At 39.0% G+C, this 16,310-nt stretch overlaps 1 protein-coding gene across 2 annotated transcripts in view; it reads right to left on the reverse strand.

Annotated features, from left to right (window-relative positions):
- PREX2 (phosphatidylinositol-3,4,5-trisphosphate dependent Rac exchange factor 2) overlaps window positions 1-16,310 on the reverse strand; it is a 289,511-nt gene that overhangs the window by 126,713 nt on the left and 146,488 nt on the right. For both annotated transcript variants that reach the window (XM_074944267.1, XM_074944268.1), the window contains 5 exons: window positions 15,388-15,536; window positions 11,721-11,806; window positions 7,300-7,436; window positions 1,360-1,477; window positions 308-492 (listed from right to left, as the gene is read on the reverse strand). In XM_074944267.1, the coding sequence (XP_074800368.1) occupies window positions 308-492; window positions 1,360-1,477; window positions 7,300-7,436; window positions 11,721-11,806; window positions 15,388-15,536 (675 nt within the window). The remainder of the gene's footprint in view (window positions 1-307; window positions 493-1,359; window positions 1,478-7,299; window positions 7,437-11,720; window positions 11,807-15,387; window positions 15,537-16,310) is intronic.

Consider the following 16,310-nt stretch of genomic DNA (forward strand, 5'->3'; position numbering starts at 1 on the left):
ATAAGTCTCTGAACTTCTTTGAAGTTTTTTTAATAGCAAAAAAGAATTCTTTGGCATTTGTTGAGTTTAGATGTTCAATTTATGACCACAACATAACTTATTTTGCTTATTGAGTACATAGTCATGATTTAAAATGTCAGCGGGACAAAGGTGACCTGCAAATATTAGACTTGAAATAAAATATTTATAACCCTATCAATCGATAACAGATAGATGTGGCTTCAGTGGAGATGTGACTTCAGTGGAATTAAGTATAATACAAAATTAATACACATAAAAATGTAATTTTTCTACATAGGCCTCATACCTTTGCAGTCAAGCTGAAAAAGCCCTTTGGTTCAATCATTTTCTCCACCACATGGCATTTTATTCCAGCAGTACTGTCATACTCATAAACCACTCCATATTCCAGATGAACATTATCAATAGTCAGACTCACATGGTCCTTCCTCCCATCAATTATTGCCATTGTGTTAAACTTGTCAATTACTTCTACAGCAAAGAACATTAATATAGTTAGTTTTGTTTTGGCTGCTTCAGACCTAAATCAAAATAAAAGAACAATCACTGCAGACCCTATGGAAGTAGCAATCTTTAGATAATTTCTATTGAAATGAACATCAAGAAATCCCAGCTGCCAACTAGGTGACTCAAACTCAGACAAACTCAAGTCTGGGGCTGACTAAAGCTTGAGTTAGATGAAGTGTGAGAAAGCCTGCTGGAATAGTCCTATGACACAACCCATTGGTTGTAAAGGGAGACATTCCGCTTTTCTTACAAAGGAATGGAAAGTTGGAAACACTTGTTAAATTGTAGAATTCTAACACTAGTGACTGAATTCTTGCTCCAGAGACACACATACAACTCTGAGGGCAGCATTTGCCCCGAAAAATTAATTGAAAGTCAGCTATTAACCATTTTCTTAATCATCCTTGTAGACTCATAACTTTTGCCTGAAAAGTATCCTGAAGGATATGTGACTCATTATTTGTGATCCAACAGAACTTTGAATTAATCTTAATTAGTCTTAAATTATTTTGTTATTATTTGTGAATGTTATCCAGATAATTTATAGGATAAGATGTCCTATGAATGCAAATGAATGAGATTTTAATGAAAGTGCCATACTACAAAATTTCTCATGGATCCAAGGAACTGTTCAGCTAGTTCACACAGTATTATAGGGTGATGGTATTTTTAACTCTCCTCTATGTCAGATATGCAATTGCATATAAATCCTTATGTAAATTAAAATCCGTAGTCTGCTTTTAGTTTCCCTAGTGGGAAGAAGAAATGTCTATGTTCCTTGCTAACAGAAAGAAATTCTAAAGGATGACATGCAAAAAATAAAGATCACACCTTCCACTTTGCAGTCAAAGACATCTCCTCCCTCATCTCCAGGGGGTTTGGAGTTCGCTTTCTGAAGGTCTTCCTGTGCACTCTCTATACTGTTATATACCCACTGTATGGAATCTTGCTATAAAAGAAAAAAATTGCATGTATAATCAAAGCATTTCACTGCTCATGAAATGCTTTCAAACAGGAAATAGTTATTTCAATTCCTTACCTCAACAGGATGTTTATCAATTACTATCTGCACTTCATTTTGAAAACAAACAATAACATTGGAAATGACAGGGGAGTGAGATTGATTTTTATCTAAAACCAGTTTTAGGGAAACATACTGTACTGATAACAGAAATTTCATCAGTTCATTTTTTTAAACAGTGTATGCAATATGGCTACACTCTGTTTTGTGTGTCAATAAAAATGCCCCTAATGCATACCTAAAAAAGTTGTTTGAATACACTGAAAACCTTATTATAACAGGAAGCTATAAAAACAACAGAACCAACTTCTATCTCGCTAAATCTGCTGCACGCCTACTGGAGCTTGCCTTGATTGTCGAACACCAGCCATGGGGACAGAACACATCCGCTTGCCTCTAAACCCACTCCCACTTTCCATTATGTGCACCTGCAGAACTTCACTGGAGGTGTCTGTAGGAATCCTCATGCCTATACTCAGTATAGAATTGCCTCTATTCCATGCAGACCATATGTTTTTTCCTCAGAAGTGTTGCACAAAACTTGATCTTACTTGTATCCAGCAGTGCGGGGCTGCATAATCAGATACTTTGGGCTCAAATTAATATTTCAATGTATTTAATAATGTATGATGCTAATCAAATATGGAATAGGCCGAACATCCTTCTCATCCCCATAGCTGACATGCAATGTACCTATCAATCTCTCACCCTCCAATTACTATAGCAGAATAAATGACAAAAATAATCCTGCATTGTGACTGAACTGAAATCACAGCCTGTAAAGAGAAAATTGTGGGATGAAATGAAAGTTAAGCAAGGATGCCAATAGTTAATCTTCAGTATGTCTTCTAAACAAACTGTTAAACCAGGTTGTGCTTGGTTAAGGTGCAATATACATTCATTACCTTTATAATCATCTGCAAAGTAATGGTTAGTATAATATACAGAAGGATTAAGACATATTTTCTCTCTAGATAAATCCACATTTGAATCTTCTTTACCTTTTACTCTGAACTATTTATATCTCGCTTAAGATTTTGTGATTTTTTAATTAATTTCCATAAAGAAATAATAAAAAATACAAAAAGGTAAACAACATACAGCTGTTTATGTTACCAAATACTGCACATTTCACAGGATAGCCAATAAAATTATTCAATTACACAACTTTACAACTTGTCAAAGCTGCAAGACCGAACAGTACAAAATCAGACAATATTACACAGACATAGCATGTTAGGGTGGGGATAAAAAAAAGATAGAGGAGGAAGAGACTGGAGGAAAGCAACAGGAATGGGACGGGGAGGGGAGGAGTGGAAAGGTCAGTGCTTAACGTTTTGTGTTTTAACTTTTGGACAAAATCTTCCCAAGGAGCTCTCTTGATTGTTTGCAGTTTGTTGTGCACAAGCAAGCCACAGGAAATAATTTTGAATCCATTCTGCTTCCCAGGCTGATCCAGATGTTGCTGATTTGACTACAGAGTATTTTACAAGTCTCCTCTGCTCAGACACATGGGCAGCATTCAGCCAGTATCTATACCCATATCTAAATTGAGATTTAAGTACCTGTTGTTGGTTCAAAGGGTGCCTTATTCTGGCTGACACAGAACAGGTTCCTTATTATTCCTAACCTGACATTAGACAGCCTATCACAAGGAGTAACATTATCTGAAACTTATTTCTATTTATTTTTGCTGAAAGTGCAGGATCACAAAAGTTAACATAAAAGACTATTCCACAATATACTATTCTTAAAAAGGTTTTCCAAGAGTGCTATATAATGAATGTAAGCTAAAGCTCATGCACAAACTCTACAGGATCTTCTGTCAAGTCACATTTAGTGTCACCAACAAAGAAACTAATAGATGTTGTATTATGATCAGTGGAACTGCAGTCAGAGGGCCATATACCTTGGATGGGGCTGTTATTGAAGGGACACTAAGAAGACAGGGAATGGGTGGAGTTAGGCAGGAAGCAACTCAGCCACATGGACAGAGCAGTGCAGAGGGTTTACTAAAGTTCCACTTGTTCAACTTAACCTGCGTTTGGTTTCACTTTTTGTGAATGAAACATGGTGGCAGCATTTGAGCTGTGAGTTCTCTGCAGTGCAGCAGGTGGCAGCATGAGCCATGGAACTCAGTTTGAAGCCCCCAAGAGCCCTGGATTTTGCATATCCAAACTTAGACCAGAGATGGACCCAGTGGAAGGAGGAGTTTGAGCAGGACACAGATCTGGCCATGCAAGAGGACAACATCAGTGGGAAAGTAAAACTGTTATTTTACCTTATTGGGGAACAAGGCAGAGAGATCTGCACCCCTCGGAAGCACACCACTGCCTCAAGCCTCACAGCAGCCCTAGGAGCCCTGGGAAACTATTCGTCCCTAAAGCAGAACAAAACTGTGACACATCACAGATTTTTCACTGGAGACCAAGCCAAAGGGGAATGGCTAGATCCCTATATTTCTGCCTTACGCACACTGGCTACTACGTGCAATTTTGAGGACTTGACAGACTTCCTGATTTGGAAAGGACAGTCTGTGGCACTTGGGATCACCACCTGCAAGAAATACTGCAGGAGCGGCTGCTCCAGAAAGGTGATCTCACATTAAACAGACAGGGAGCGGAAGCCTCAAGTGAAAGAATGAGAGCCCTAGGAGGCACAAAAACCCCACAACTACATGCAGTCAAGAACACAGGAGATCAAGTAGCCAGGGTTCCATAGACATAATGAGGGGCACTAACTGTGGAAGACAGCATGAGCAAGTCAATGAGAAGTGCTCCGCACTAGGACAACATTGCAAGGAATGTGGCAAATTGAATCATTTTAGTAATGTGTACAAGAGCAGAGAACAGTCCCAGAAAAATTCAATCAGATATGTATAAAAGGGAGATGGCACATCAGAAAGTGTTGATAACGTCATTATTGTCTCCTTGAGTCTGAAAGCATATTACGTTCAGGCTGTTGGGACAGGAAAGCAGCAAGGGACAATGCCAACCTCCATGAATGCAGGAGTGTTAATAGTCCAATTTCAGCTGGACAGTGGGGCCTCCTGCAATATGATCTAACATACCTTTCACAGAGAGCAGACACAATCTAATAACATACAATGCGAGCTTAATGCTGTCCATAGGAAAAAGTGACCTGAATCACTAACCCAAAAAATAACAGATGATACAGCAGAAATTTGTGGTGGTGGATGATGATAAACACCATCAACCCCTCTTGGGCAATACACATACCAGCCACAGGTTGGATCAGGTGCAGCATCAGAATTTTATAGCTAGAGTGCAAGAAGCAAAAAGGGAAATCCCATGGACAATGGAGATAATTTTAAAAGTATATAGGGATGTTTTCAAAGGCAATGGGTGCCTCAAAGGAAAGCTTCAATGGGAAATAGACCCAACAGTGGAACCTTTGAGTTTACCATGAAGGAAAATTCCAGTGGTACTCTGTAATCCAGTAGTCAAGGAGCATGAAAGTATGCAGCGCAGGCACATCATAGCACCTGTAAAGGCCAATACAGGCTGAGTAAGAAGCATGGCAATGGTAAAGAAGCAGTCAGGAAAATTACTTATCTGCATAGACCTAAAACCACTGAACAAGGCATTAAATAAATGTCCCTATCCACTTCCCACAATTGATGACATCTTGGTAGAACTTTCCAAAGCTAGAATCTTTGTAGTCTCTAATGTGATGGATGAGTTTTGACACATAAGGCTGGATAAAGAGTCCAGTATGCTGGCAACCTTTGCAACATCATTTGGTCACTGCAGATGGCCGTGCAAGCTGATGGGCATGAGTCCAGCCCCAGAGATGTTCCAGAGAAGACTCACCCAAGCACTGGAAAGGTTGCCTGGGGTGAAAATAATTGCAGATGATATCCTCATTGTAGGTGAAGGGAGCAATGATACAGAAGCTGAACAAGAGTATGACAGAAAACTACAAGTTTCTGCAGCAATGCAGAGACAAGAACATAAAACTGAACCCAGAAAAAGTGTGACTCAAACAGCATGAGAATATATATAATACATCTACTCATAGCAGAGGGATCAAAAGCAGATCCCAACAAGATCAAGGTAGTCAGAGACATGCCAGCTCCAGTGGATATGAAAAGGGTGCACAGGAAAGATATATTTTCTGTCCATGTTCTGTCCACACCTGGCTACAGTGCTGAAACCCATCCATTGGCTCACAAGGCAGGATGTTCAGAGGGACTGGGAAGGTCCCCAACAGCAAGCATTTGACAATTAAAACAAATGATAATGGATGCTCCTGTGCTGAAGTACTACCAGCCAGGTAAATCACTAATACTGCAGTGTGATGCATCAGACACTAGAAAGATCACTAAAGTTAACACAAAAGACTATTCCAAAACATATTATTCTTACCCAGGTTTTCCAAGAGTGCTATATAAAAGGACTGCCTGATCATTTGGGCTGACCTCCTATATATCACAGGCCACCAGAACCACTCAGCACCCAAACAATAAACCCAACAACCAAAATATCACAGCCCTCAGACTGTAGAGATTTGTGTTATCTTTGGAAATTTCAGCATGCTGCTCTGAGCCAGATGAGTTTTTCTTTAAACACCAGGAAATGCTATATGTGGGAAGAAGAATATATATTTTGTGATATACCAAACAACTTTTAATGGAATTCACATCCAGTTGCAGTAATTGTTCACCTAATGTTAGGCATACAAGCAATTTTTAAGTTCTCCTTTTCTGGATGCCTACCCATCTCCATAGCAAATCCACATCTGTGAAACACTCAGGTATAAAGTACTTATTATCCGTTTAATTTAGCCAGTTTAGGGCAAAAGAATCCATGCTACTGTGTCTGGGAGTAAAACTACCCCTTTTGACCAGAATTCAGAGATCTGTTGTACTCGGTCTGCACATGTTATGTAACTGCTTCAATTCTGTACTGGAGCACAAAGAAATCCAAAGAAACATGTTCATGAAGCAGTATTTGCATGATGCAGTTGAAACAACCCCCTATTTCTGCTGCATATCTCATATCTGTTCAGTAGTCTGAGAGGAGGATTTCACATTTAGTTTTAATTGGATTTTAACACTCACTGAAAGACATTGTGAAGTTAATTAACTGGTTCACAGTTTATGAAGAATTTCCAAGAACGTGGAAAGATTACATTACCGAATCCAGCTGTTTTGTTTTATCGTGACAATTACTGTGGACATTCAATTTTCTTTCTAAACTAAAAGCAAGAATAATTTATTTGCTCATATAAAAAAAGGAAACTCAGAATCCTTGAAATAATATTTATTTCTAACACTGCACTGTAATGGAAGTGTAGAGAAACTTTTATAGACAGGATATATTCACTCTGCTCTGTACGTGCTAAGTGTTAATAAAAGTCAGGAAAAAGATCAACTGTTTGTGCTATGTTCTCATGAGCACACAGCTAGCTGTATAAACTCCACTCCATCTAGATGAGAATATATTTCATGGTGTTTTCTACACAGAGCTATAATACTGCTGGAAATAATCCTTTAAAAAGATAACATGAGAAAACTATTTAGTTAAAAGCTTAGTTTTTTGAAGCAGAACTTAAAGAGACCTTGAGTGTCAGCAATAAATATTAAGTAATCTCATCAGTTTTTATATTTTAATTAGCCACCTCCCCTTTATTCCTCCCTCCCGCCCCACAACTGGATGTAAAGAACAAAAAAAAACCAAAAAAACAATGGGTAGAGCAATGAGGGCATAAGCAGTAAACTTGTCTACCTGCATTGGACGCCTATATTTCCTGCAGGCTGTGACGTGGGCAATAACACTTGCATGAGTCTCTTTGCTGACGTTAATTCCATTCACTTTAATTATGCACTGTCCAGGGTGGAGACCTGCTGCAGCTGCCACAGTCCCTTTAAAACAATTGTGAAAGTTGCCAAATTCCATGCTAAAAGATCCCCTTTTAAACATACAGTCCAAGTGCCTCATTCTGCCTCAGTATCTGCTACTACTGATTCTTGCATGACTATTGCTAGTACAATAGAGTTCTGAAGTCAATGAGATTCTGCAAAGATTCAGGGTTCCATGCTAGAGGATCCCCAGTGTGGCGACCATATCATAATCCTGTAGAACATTTTACTGAAAAACTGTTCAAAGAGAGCTACTACAAACCTCAGCTATATCAATTTAATTGTAATTGTCTTAGAATAAATTTCACCTGATAAAATACTGCAGAACAAGATATCCTCTGTTGGTTTTGTTGTGTCTGATTGCAAAGTTCATGTAATACTTAATAGCTTATAAAAATAATATGATGTAATGCACTATTTCACTAAAAATAACATATTGTCAACAGCCCAGTACTGCTGTATAACCCAACAATAACAAACCAGTGTGCACATGCAATTAAGGAAACGTTATTTCAGTAAGGAAACAGATTTTAATTTTAAGCTTCTAGTGTGTAATTACTAAATTACTGTAAGAATTATTTTTTAAAACCCCTTAATATTCCTCATTTCATAGTCAAATTCTATTGTGAAACAAATTCTGAAAAATTGTTAAACACTACCAACTGAGGCCATGGTCAGTTTGTTGCTAAATTTCCCCAGGCACCTAGCTGAAAATGCTGGGGAAGATTTGACTTTTGTAGTAAAAGAGGATAAAAAAATCTGTAATTTGAAAATAACTATAACCATTCAGAGTCCTAAACCTTTGCTCTTTGATTACAGCAAATTTCCTATTGATAAATAAAAATCAGAAGCTTTCTGACAACTCTCCCTGTAATTCAAAGTAAGTCTTAAAGCAGACAAGGAGTTTCTTGTCAAACAGTACATGAAAAATCCAAGTCCAAGGGCATTTCTGTGTATTCAGTTCTATTTTAATCTCTTTACCATTTCATGTGTAATGGAAAATGCCTAGCTTCCAGCTTAAAAAAAAACCAAAAAACAGTCAACGGTTATTGGAATAGGAAATTTTATTAACTTTAATCATTGTGAATAAAAATGAAGAATACTCTTTGAATAAAAAATAAAATATACATTTCAGTGATTTGTTTCCATAGTAGAGTGATAACCTTGAAAAAGTGCTCTATCCACTGAACAAGTATGGCAAAGGTAGTGGCAGTGTAAAATATCTTGCCAGCATGCCTCAAACCTATTCTGGAGGGACTGGCTCTTGGAGTTTGAAGTTAGTTTTGTCTCCAGGCATATTCTATTCCTTTCTCCTCTGTTGAGATTGTCAACAAAAGATGCCAATGAAGAATGAACATGTTGCCCCCAGGCTGATACAAAATATTTGGGGCCTTCCTGCAAAGTTGAGGGGCTGGCAAATAAAAAAAATCATATTTTAACTTGCAAACTGTCTGAATTCGATAAGGAATGCATTGAAAAAATAAATTTGGAATCCCATACTATGATTTTTAACAATCACTTTTTACAGACTATAGCTGCACTTTAAATTAAGTTACTGAAGTGTCTTGAAATCACACCACAATCAGCTAATGTGGTTCCAACAAATATCTGGATTTAGAGACAAAGCTTAAACAGATCCCATTAAATAATATCCTTCAGGACTGCAGAAATGTTATTCAGACTCCAGAAAACCATGGTCCCAGTTCAGGAAAACTTTTAAGCATATGCTTAAGTGAATCCTGGTTCAGCAATTCACTTAAGCATGTGCTTATGTGCTATCGAGATCAATGGAACTAAAATATTTGCTTAAATGCTTTGATGAATAAGGATGGACAGCTGAACTGAGACCCAGGTATGGAAGTAATTAACAGACTGGTGAGTATTAGACTCTCTGGTCTTGAAGACCTGGTTTCTGGAACCACAGCTCAGGCCAAAATTGACTGGTTCTTTCAACTGGTTGCTTTGCCAAACTTAATCATACTGCTTGGTTTAAGCCCTGGTCTACACTAGGACTTTAGGTCGAATTTAGCAGTGTTAAATCGATGTAAACCTGCACCCATCCACATGATGAAGCCCTTTATTTGGACTTAAAGGGCTCTTAAAATCGATTTCCTTACTCCACCCCTGACAAGTGGATTAGCGCTTAAATCGGCCTTGCCGGGTCGAATTTGGGGTACTGTGGACACAATTCGACGGTATTGGCCTCCGGGAGCTATCCCAGAGTGCTCCATTGTGACTGCTCTGGACAGCACTCTCAACTCAGATGCACGATTGTCTGCCGTTGCTCTGACGCAGGGAGGGGCGACTGACGACATGGCTTACAGGGTTGGCTTACAGGGAGTTAAAATCAACAAAGGGGGTGGCTTTACATCAAGGAGTATTTCAGGCAGGACTTCACGGAGGGTTCCAATAAGAAATGGTGCACCTAAGTTATTGTTCTTATTGGAACAAGCAGGTTGGTCTGGCCTCTGATTGATACATGGCTAGATTTACCTCGCTGTACCTTCTCTGTGAGTGACTGCAGTGAGACCTAGAGGAATGAGTCCCCTAGACGAGGGTTGGGGGGGGTCGGGGTTGCAAATGAGTACAAAACAAATCTGGTCTACTTCTTGTTTTGATACACTCCAGCTATCTTTTACATCTTTGGCTGGCAGCAGATGGTGCAGAAGGACTTCATGCCATCCACATCTCATGGCTGCTCGGCAGAAGATGGTACAATAGGACTGCTAGCCATCCTCATCTCTTGCCTGCCCGGCGGAAGATGGTACAAGAGGACTGCTAGCAATCCGTATCACCTGCCTGCTCACCATAAGATGGTTCAATAGGATTGACTGCAGGACTAAAGAGAATGACCTGATCAAGTCACTCCAAATTTAGTCCCTGCGCCCATGTCTGCCCAGGCACTCCTGATCGACCTCACAGAGGCGACCAGGAGCACCTCGGACATGACGATGACGGCTACCAGTCCTACTGTACCATCTGCTGCCATAAGGCAATGCGTGGCTGCTGCTGTGTAGCAATGCAGTACCACGTCTGCCAGCACCCAGGAGACATACGGTGACGGTGAGCTGAACGGGCTCCATGCTTGCCATGGTATGGCGTCTGCATGGGTAACCCAGGAAAAAAGGCGCAAAACGATTGTCTGCCCTTTCTTTCACGGAGGGAGGGAGGGAAGGGGGGCCTGACGACATGTACCCAGAACTACCCGCGACAATGTTTTAGCCCCATCAGGCATTGGGATCTCAACCCAGAATTCCAATGGGCAGCGGAGACTGCGGGAACTGTGGGATAGCTACCCACAGTGCAACACTCCGGAAGTAGACGCTTGCCTCGGTACTGTGGAAGCACTCCGCCGAGTTAATGCACTTAATGCACTTAGAGCAATTTCTGTGGGGACACACACACTCGAATATATAAAACCGATTTCTAAAAAAAACCGACTTCTATAAATTCGACCTAATTTCGTAGTGTAGACATACCCTAAGGCTTCTCAGTTACAGGGGGGTAAATTGCCACAGCACAGGCTAAAAATATGGTTTTAATGAGCTCTGCATTTCACAATACACAACAGATTTTTTACTATAGTCAGAGATAGGGAATTAGAGAATTCTGCTCCTCATCAGTGTCAGAATAGCAATCCAGAGTACATTGGGTTAAAGAGTTGGCAAATGTTTGGCAATCATGTCACAGAAAGGACATAAAACACTATTTAGAGCAAACATCTGTAGTTAGTAAAATGGTCTAAGTCACTGGAGCCCACAGCTATATGAAAGGATTTGTCCAAACTGCACATATGTTCTCAAGAGGGTTTTCAAATGAGTCAGACCATAAACGTGTAATTTAATAACTAAGTAGCCTTCAGAACGTTGCTTCCAAATGCCATTTTCTGGATCAATTATTTTTGCATTTCATAATTATTCCTGAATCTGTAAAGGATATTTGACCTTAAAACCTATATAAGTGTTACTTAAAGAACTAATCTAAATATTTGTAAAAACCAAAAAAGAGAGTCTAAATTTTAGCCATACTAGCCTATTCATAAGACAGTATTTTCAATGACTACCTATTTACCATTTGTTATGCTTGTAACAAAATAACATTCTGCAGATTTTTCAAGGTTCAAAACTATTAAAACTCTTATTAGGAAGTTTGAGTTAATGGTGTTTGTCTCAACAGGGAAGAATATGTAAACTGAAATTATAATTGTAAGTGTGATCGACCTCGACCAGGCCTAATAAGATGTTAGACAGATGATTACCATGGTCCCATTCAGCTCCTGTTTCTTACCTCTCCCAACAGCATGGACAACCGATGGACCGAAGCCCCGGATTTGGAAACCAAGCCCCTCTGCAGAGTCAGGGATCTTCACTGTCCTAATACCAACAGAGATTTAAGATCAAATATCACGTTAACATTTTGTTCTTTAAAGTAAAGATTGGTCACAGTGGGAAAAGTAACAGGTAGTTAAAATCTGCTTAAACTCCTCCCTGCTATTTCTCATAATTTTTAAAAATACAAAGAGCTAAAGGAAAGGAAAGATGGTTAGGCTAAAGCTATTTATTCATTTATATTCTGTCCTATAGTGCTCATCACTGACTACCTAAGCATTTCACACACAGAATGATTTTACCTTCACAATACCCATGAAAGCAGGAGAATATTATTCCATTTTAAAAAGAGAACTCAGTAAAATAGAGATTAAGGCCTACATTTTCAAAAGTGTCTACCGATTTGGGGTTCATCTATTTTTGACCCCATATGAAACACTTTGAAGGGGCCTGGTTTTCAGACATTTCTGTTTTACATCTTGCTGTATTTACCTCATAATGCTATCAAAAAATGAAAAATGTGTCAGTAAGGACTGCAGGGTAAACTTTTTCTTTTGAAGTTCCTATAGACAATATTTGAAAAATACAGAAAAATTGAAAACTTTTCCCCCAAAATTCCATTTTTAAGAAAAGGCCAAATTTTAATGAAAATTTCCATCCAGTTCTATGAATTACAGAGAAAGTCACAGAAGTACAAATAGGAGCAAAAAAGATAGAGGACTGATCATGATGCTCTTATTCAGTAAGGACATTGAAACTTGGCCCAGAAATAATAGCATGATGAGACTGTAAGACTAAATAGTTGAACTGTTATGAGAAAGGTAATTCCATTTCATGGAAAATTTCAATATTTCAAATTGGTTTTGTTCCAATTTGGAATGAAAACCAATAATTTCAAAATTCTGGGCAGAGGTACAGGCACTGGAGTCCCCAGCTCACAGGTAGTCCACTTGGTGGACTGCCACAGAGCCACAGACCTTGGTAGCCCTGAGATCCTCAACTCCTGAATACAGTGACTGCTGGGCTCCTAGGGAGCTGTGGACTCTAGATGCTTTGGGAGCCCAGGCTGCTGAGGAGCCGAGAGCCTGGAATCCAGAGCTCCAAAGTTCTCAGCTTCCCAAAAGTCCATCAGACAGGCTGCCAAGGAGCTGGGAAACCTGGCAAGGTTCTGCTGGAACTTTGTCAGAATAGAACTGCTTCCGGAGAACATTTCAATTTTGATGAATCAGCAAATTCTAGTGAAAAAAATATACTCTCCTTAGGCTTCAGAGCCCAAGCTCCAGCCCAACTAGTGAGAGCTCCATAAGACCGAATCTGTCGACCTGGGCTGGGTGGTTTGCTGCTGTGGGCTGTGTAGATGTACCCTTAGGCACTATGGTAATAAACAATAATAATAATTTTGAGAATTGGAAAGAGATAAATGTAATTTTAAAATACATTCATACAATATTGTAAAAAAAAAAAAAAAGTACTTCGTTGAGTATAAACCAGCTTCATTACTTCGCTTCTAGTTTATAGCAGGGGAAGCTGAAAATATGATTGGCACTTAGAGACAATTATAGGCAGAGCCTGAATCCAAAACTTTTTGCAGCCCAGGCGTCTCTCTAAAAACTGACTTATTTTACAAACAGATTTTTAAAGACTGTTGGATATTAACTAAAGCTGGAGAAAACTCAATGGTCTCACTTTGTAAAATTTCCACATAAAATGCATTATATAAGCATCTCTCCCTACTTCATACACACACTCTGGGGGAAACTATGTAAGACCCAAGTCTTGTAGTACTCATTAGTTTAAGTTGGCTTTGTGTTGTGGACAAAAGCTGAGACATATTCATTTTCACTTAGGTCTACACAGGTGAAGGCCAAAGTGCTGACCCAGTGCACCAACCAGCCTGTAAAAGTTTTTCTAATTTTACCAATATGGGACTCAATCCTGAAGCTTTTGTTCACAAGTAGTTCCACTGTCTTCAACTGGAGTTTTTTCCTGAATAAGGAATTCAGGATCAAGCCTCTCCCTAGAGCACTGTTTTAGCAGAGATTGGTAAATTTTGCAATTAACCATCCCACAACTCATTCTTGAGAACATTCGTAACACATGCTAAGACAAACAGTAATCAATCCTATAGTCTTCCCTCACTAGTCACTGGATAAAGTTGTCTTAGAGATAGGGTATCCAGGAATGAAGGAAACTGCTTTCATATATGAACCCTTAAATATTGGACAGAAGCCTGATGAAAACTTAATGAAAAAGCTATTTATTATATTTGCTGTATATAGTATATTGCACTTTAAATTTGGTTCTTAATAGAGAGGCCTTTACCTTGCAGACTGTGCCAGGAAAGGGAAGCAATAAATACATTTTTTAAAACAAAAAACAAAAGGGAAGAAACCAAAGGTTAACACAAACCCTAAATACATACATACATACATACATAATTACAAAGATATAGGGGTACATTGTGCCTTCAGACACAGCCCCAACAAAAGGTAGTATGTAAAATGCATCATCCCAAGAGTACATCCAGAGAGCCACTCCTCTAGGACACAATTCTTTCTTTGCTTTCCCCTTTTATTTTGTGTGGGTTTTTATTAGCTGCGACATCCCAGTGCCAAGATGCCCCTCCCCTGCTCACAGATGTGGATGGGAGGACAATTCTCTTTTCTTCCAGTGCAGACCCACACTACGGTTAGCCTGTGCATGTGTGTAAGGGGGAGGGTGATTCTGATTCCCCCTGTTCTGTGCAGCCACGTAGTCCAAGTCACAATCTAGTCCTTAGTGTAATTTTGGGCCTGATTCTCTGCTCTCTTAGACTAGTGTAAAGTAGGAGTAACTCCATTAAATTTAATGGACCTATGTGATGTAAGTAACGATTAAATCAGGCCTTTCATTCCTCTGTTTCTATTGAACACATGTATTTAAGACTTAGGCGTAGATGAAAAGAACTGAAGAAGTTGCACAGTAAACAGGCATTCCATACTTCTTTTACATAAAGGGGATGCCAGTCACGTAAGAATTGTCAAAAACATTATATTGTGAAGAGTCCAACTGTTAATAAAGATCTTGAGGGGTTACTTTTTAATCCTATGTACTTTATTTGTAGAACCAGAACAGAAATGCAAAACACTGCTTAGATCATTGCGTCTAACCCAGGTGAGGTCAGGACATAGTCCCCAGACAGAGGAAGTTTGTTAAAAACAGAATGTCAGCTAAGTGGGTCAAAATTGCCTATATATTCAGAGAAACTTCATTTATATTTGTATTCTATGTGTATTTAAAATGACAGACTTGAACGTAAAAAGTGACTGATGTTTTCCTTTTGCTGTTGTTGGCAGATGAATGTTATACAGATAAACTTAAAGCAGATTGATTAGATGTGGGGCCTGGCATGTTGATATTTTATCAATCATTTTATTATTCAAGAACAATACTTTTGCTTGCTCAGATAAGTGTATATGGGCCATTTAAGCAATTTAAATAACCTTTCAGCAATAGTACACCTTATTCCAATAATGCAGTAACATTAAATCAATGCTGTCTTTCCTGTTTACTACCTAGACATTTGCTTTCTAGAATTCACTTGAGTTATCTTTTTTTAAATTCCCAAAACAGGAAGCACAACTTACTCCCTTGGTTTTGTGCTCACGAGTACCCTGAGGGGCCTTCTGCTGTTTAAGCATGCTTTCAGGAAGCAATCCACTTCATTGAAGGGTCTCAAAAAAACTAGGTCACCATTAATGGCAAATATCTTCTTCCCAACTTCCAGGCCTGCCATCTAGGTGAGGGGGGGAAAGAGAAACAACACTTGAGCATTTTGCTTTGTTTTGTTCTTGCTGTTTGTTTTGTTCTACATTTGGTTTTTATAACCACCATTGTACTGATTTTGTCTGCCTATAGACAAGCCCATTAGGAGTCAGTGATATAGACAATCTTTCTAGTCTCCTCCACACAGCATGCACAAAACAGCCCTAAACTATACCTGGCAAAAAGTGGATTGTACACTCCAAATTTCAAAAGCACCTAGCATAAAGGGCCCTGATCTTGACTAGGCCCTTTGGACACTGCTGCAGTACAAATCAATAGTCTTAATTATTAATATAATGTAGATAATGTGACAGGTCTTATTGGGCCAACTATTATTATTACCAATTAACTAACTTCCCTTCCTGTTGTTCTCTAAAGAAACTGAAACTTACTTTCAAATATAGAGGCTTGCTGAATATTTTAAGAAGTATGTGAATATTTCATAAGTTACAAAAACAAACCATAAACTCCAAAGTTTTGAGTTTCACACCTTTGAGTGAGGTATACAACACATCAGGTCAAAGAGACCCTTTAAATTATTGGCCAACTAGGGAAGAAACTACTTCCAGCTAGAATGTTGCAGGATGTACCGAGCTGCTCAAGGCATCGTCCAAGTCTTATTGCCACTTGGGAACAGGGCCGTACTAGACAGTTGACAAAACACAATGGAATTACGGAAAGATAACAGAGCTGGACTCAGGCTGGATATAACCCTATGGTTGCACCATACCTCTTATTTGTTGTG

This window comes from Natator depressus, chromosome 2 (genome assembly GCF_965152275.1).
Source record: "Natator depressus isolate rNatDep1 chromosome 2, rNatDep2.hap1, whole genome shotgun sequence".
In the NCBI taxonomy this organism is placed as follows: domain Eukaryota; kingdom Metazoa; phylum Chordata; order Testudines; family Cheloniidae; genus Natator; species Natator depressus.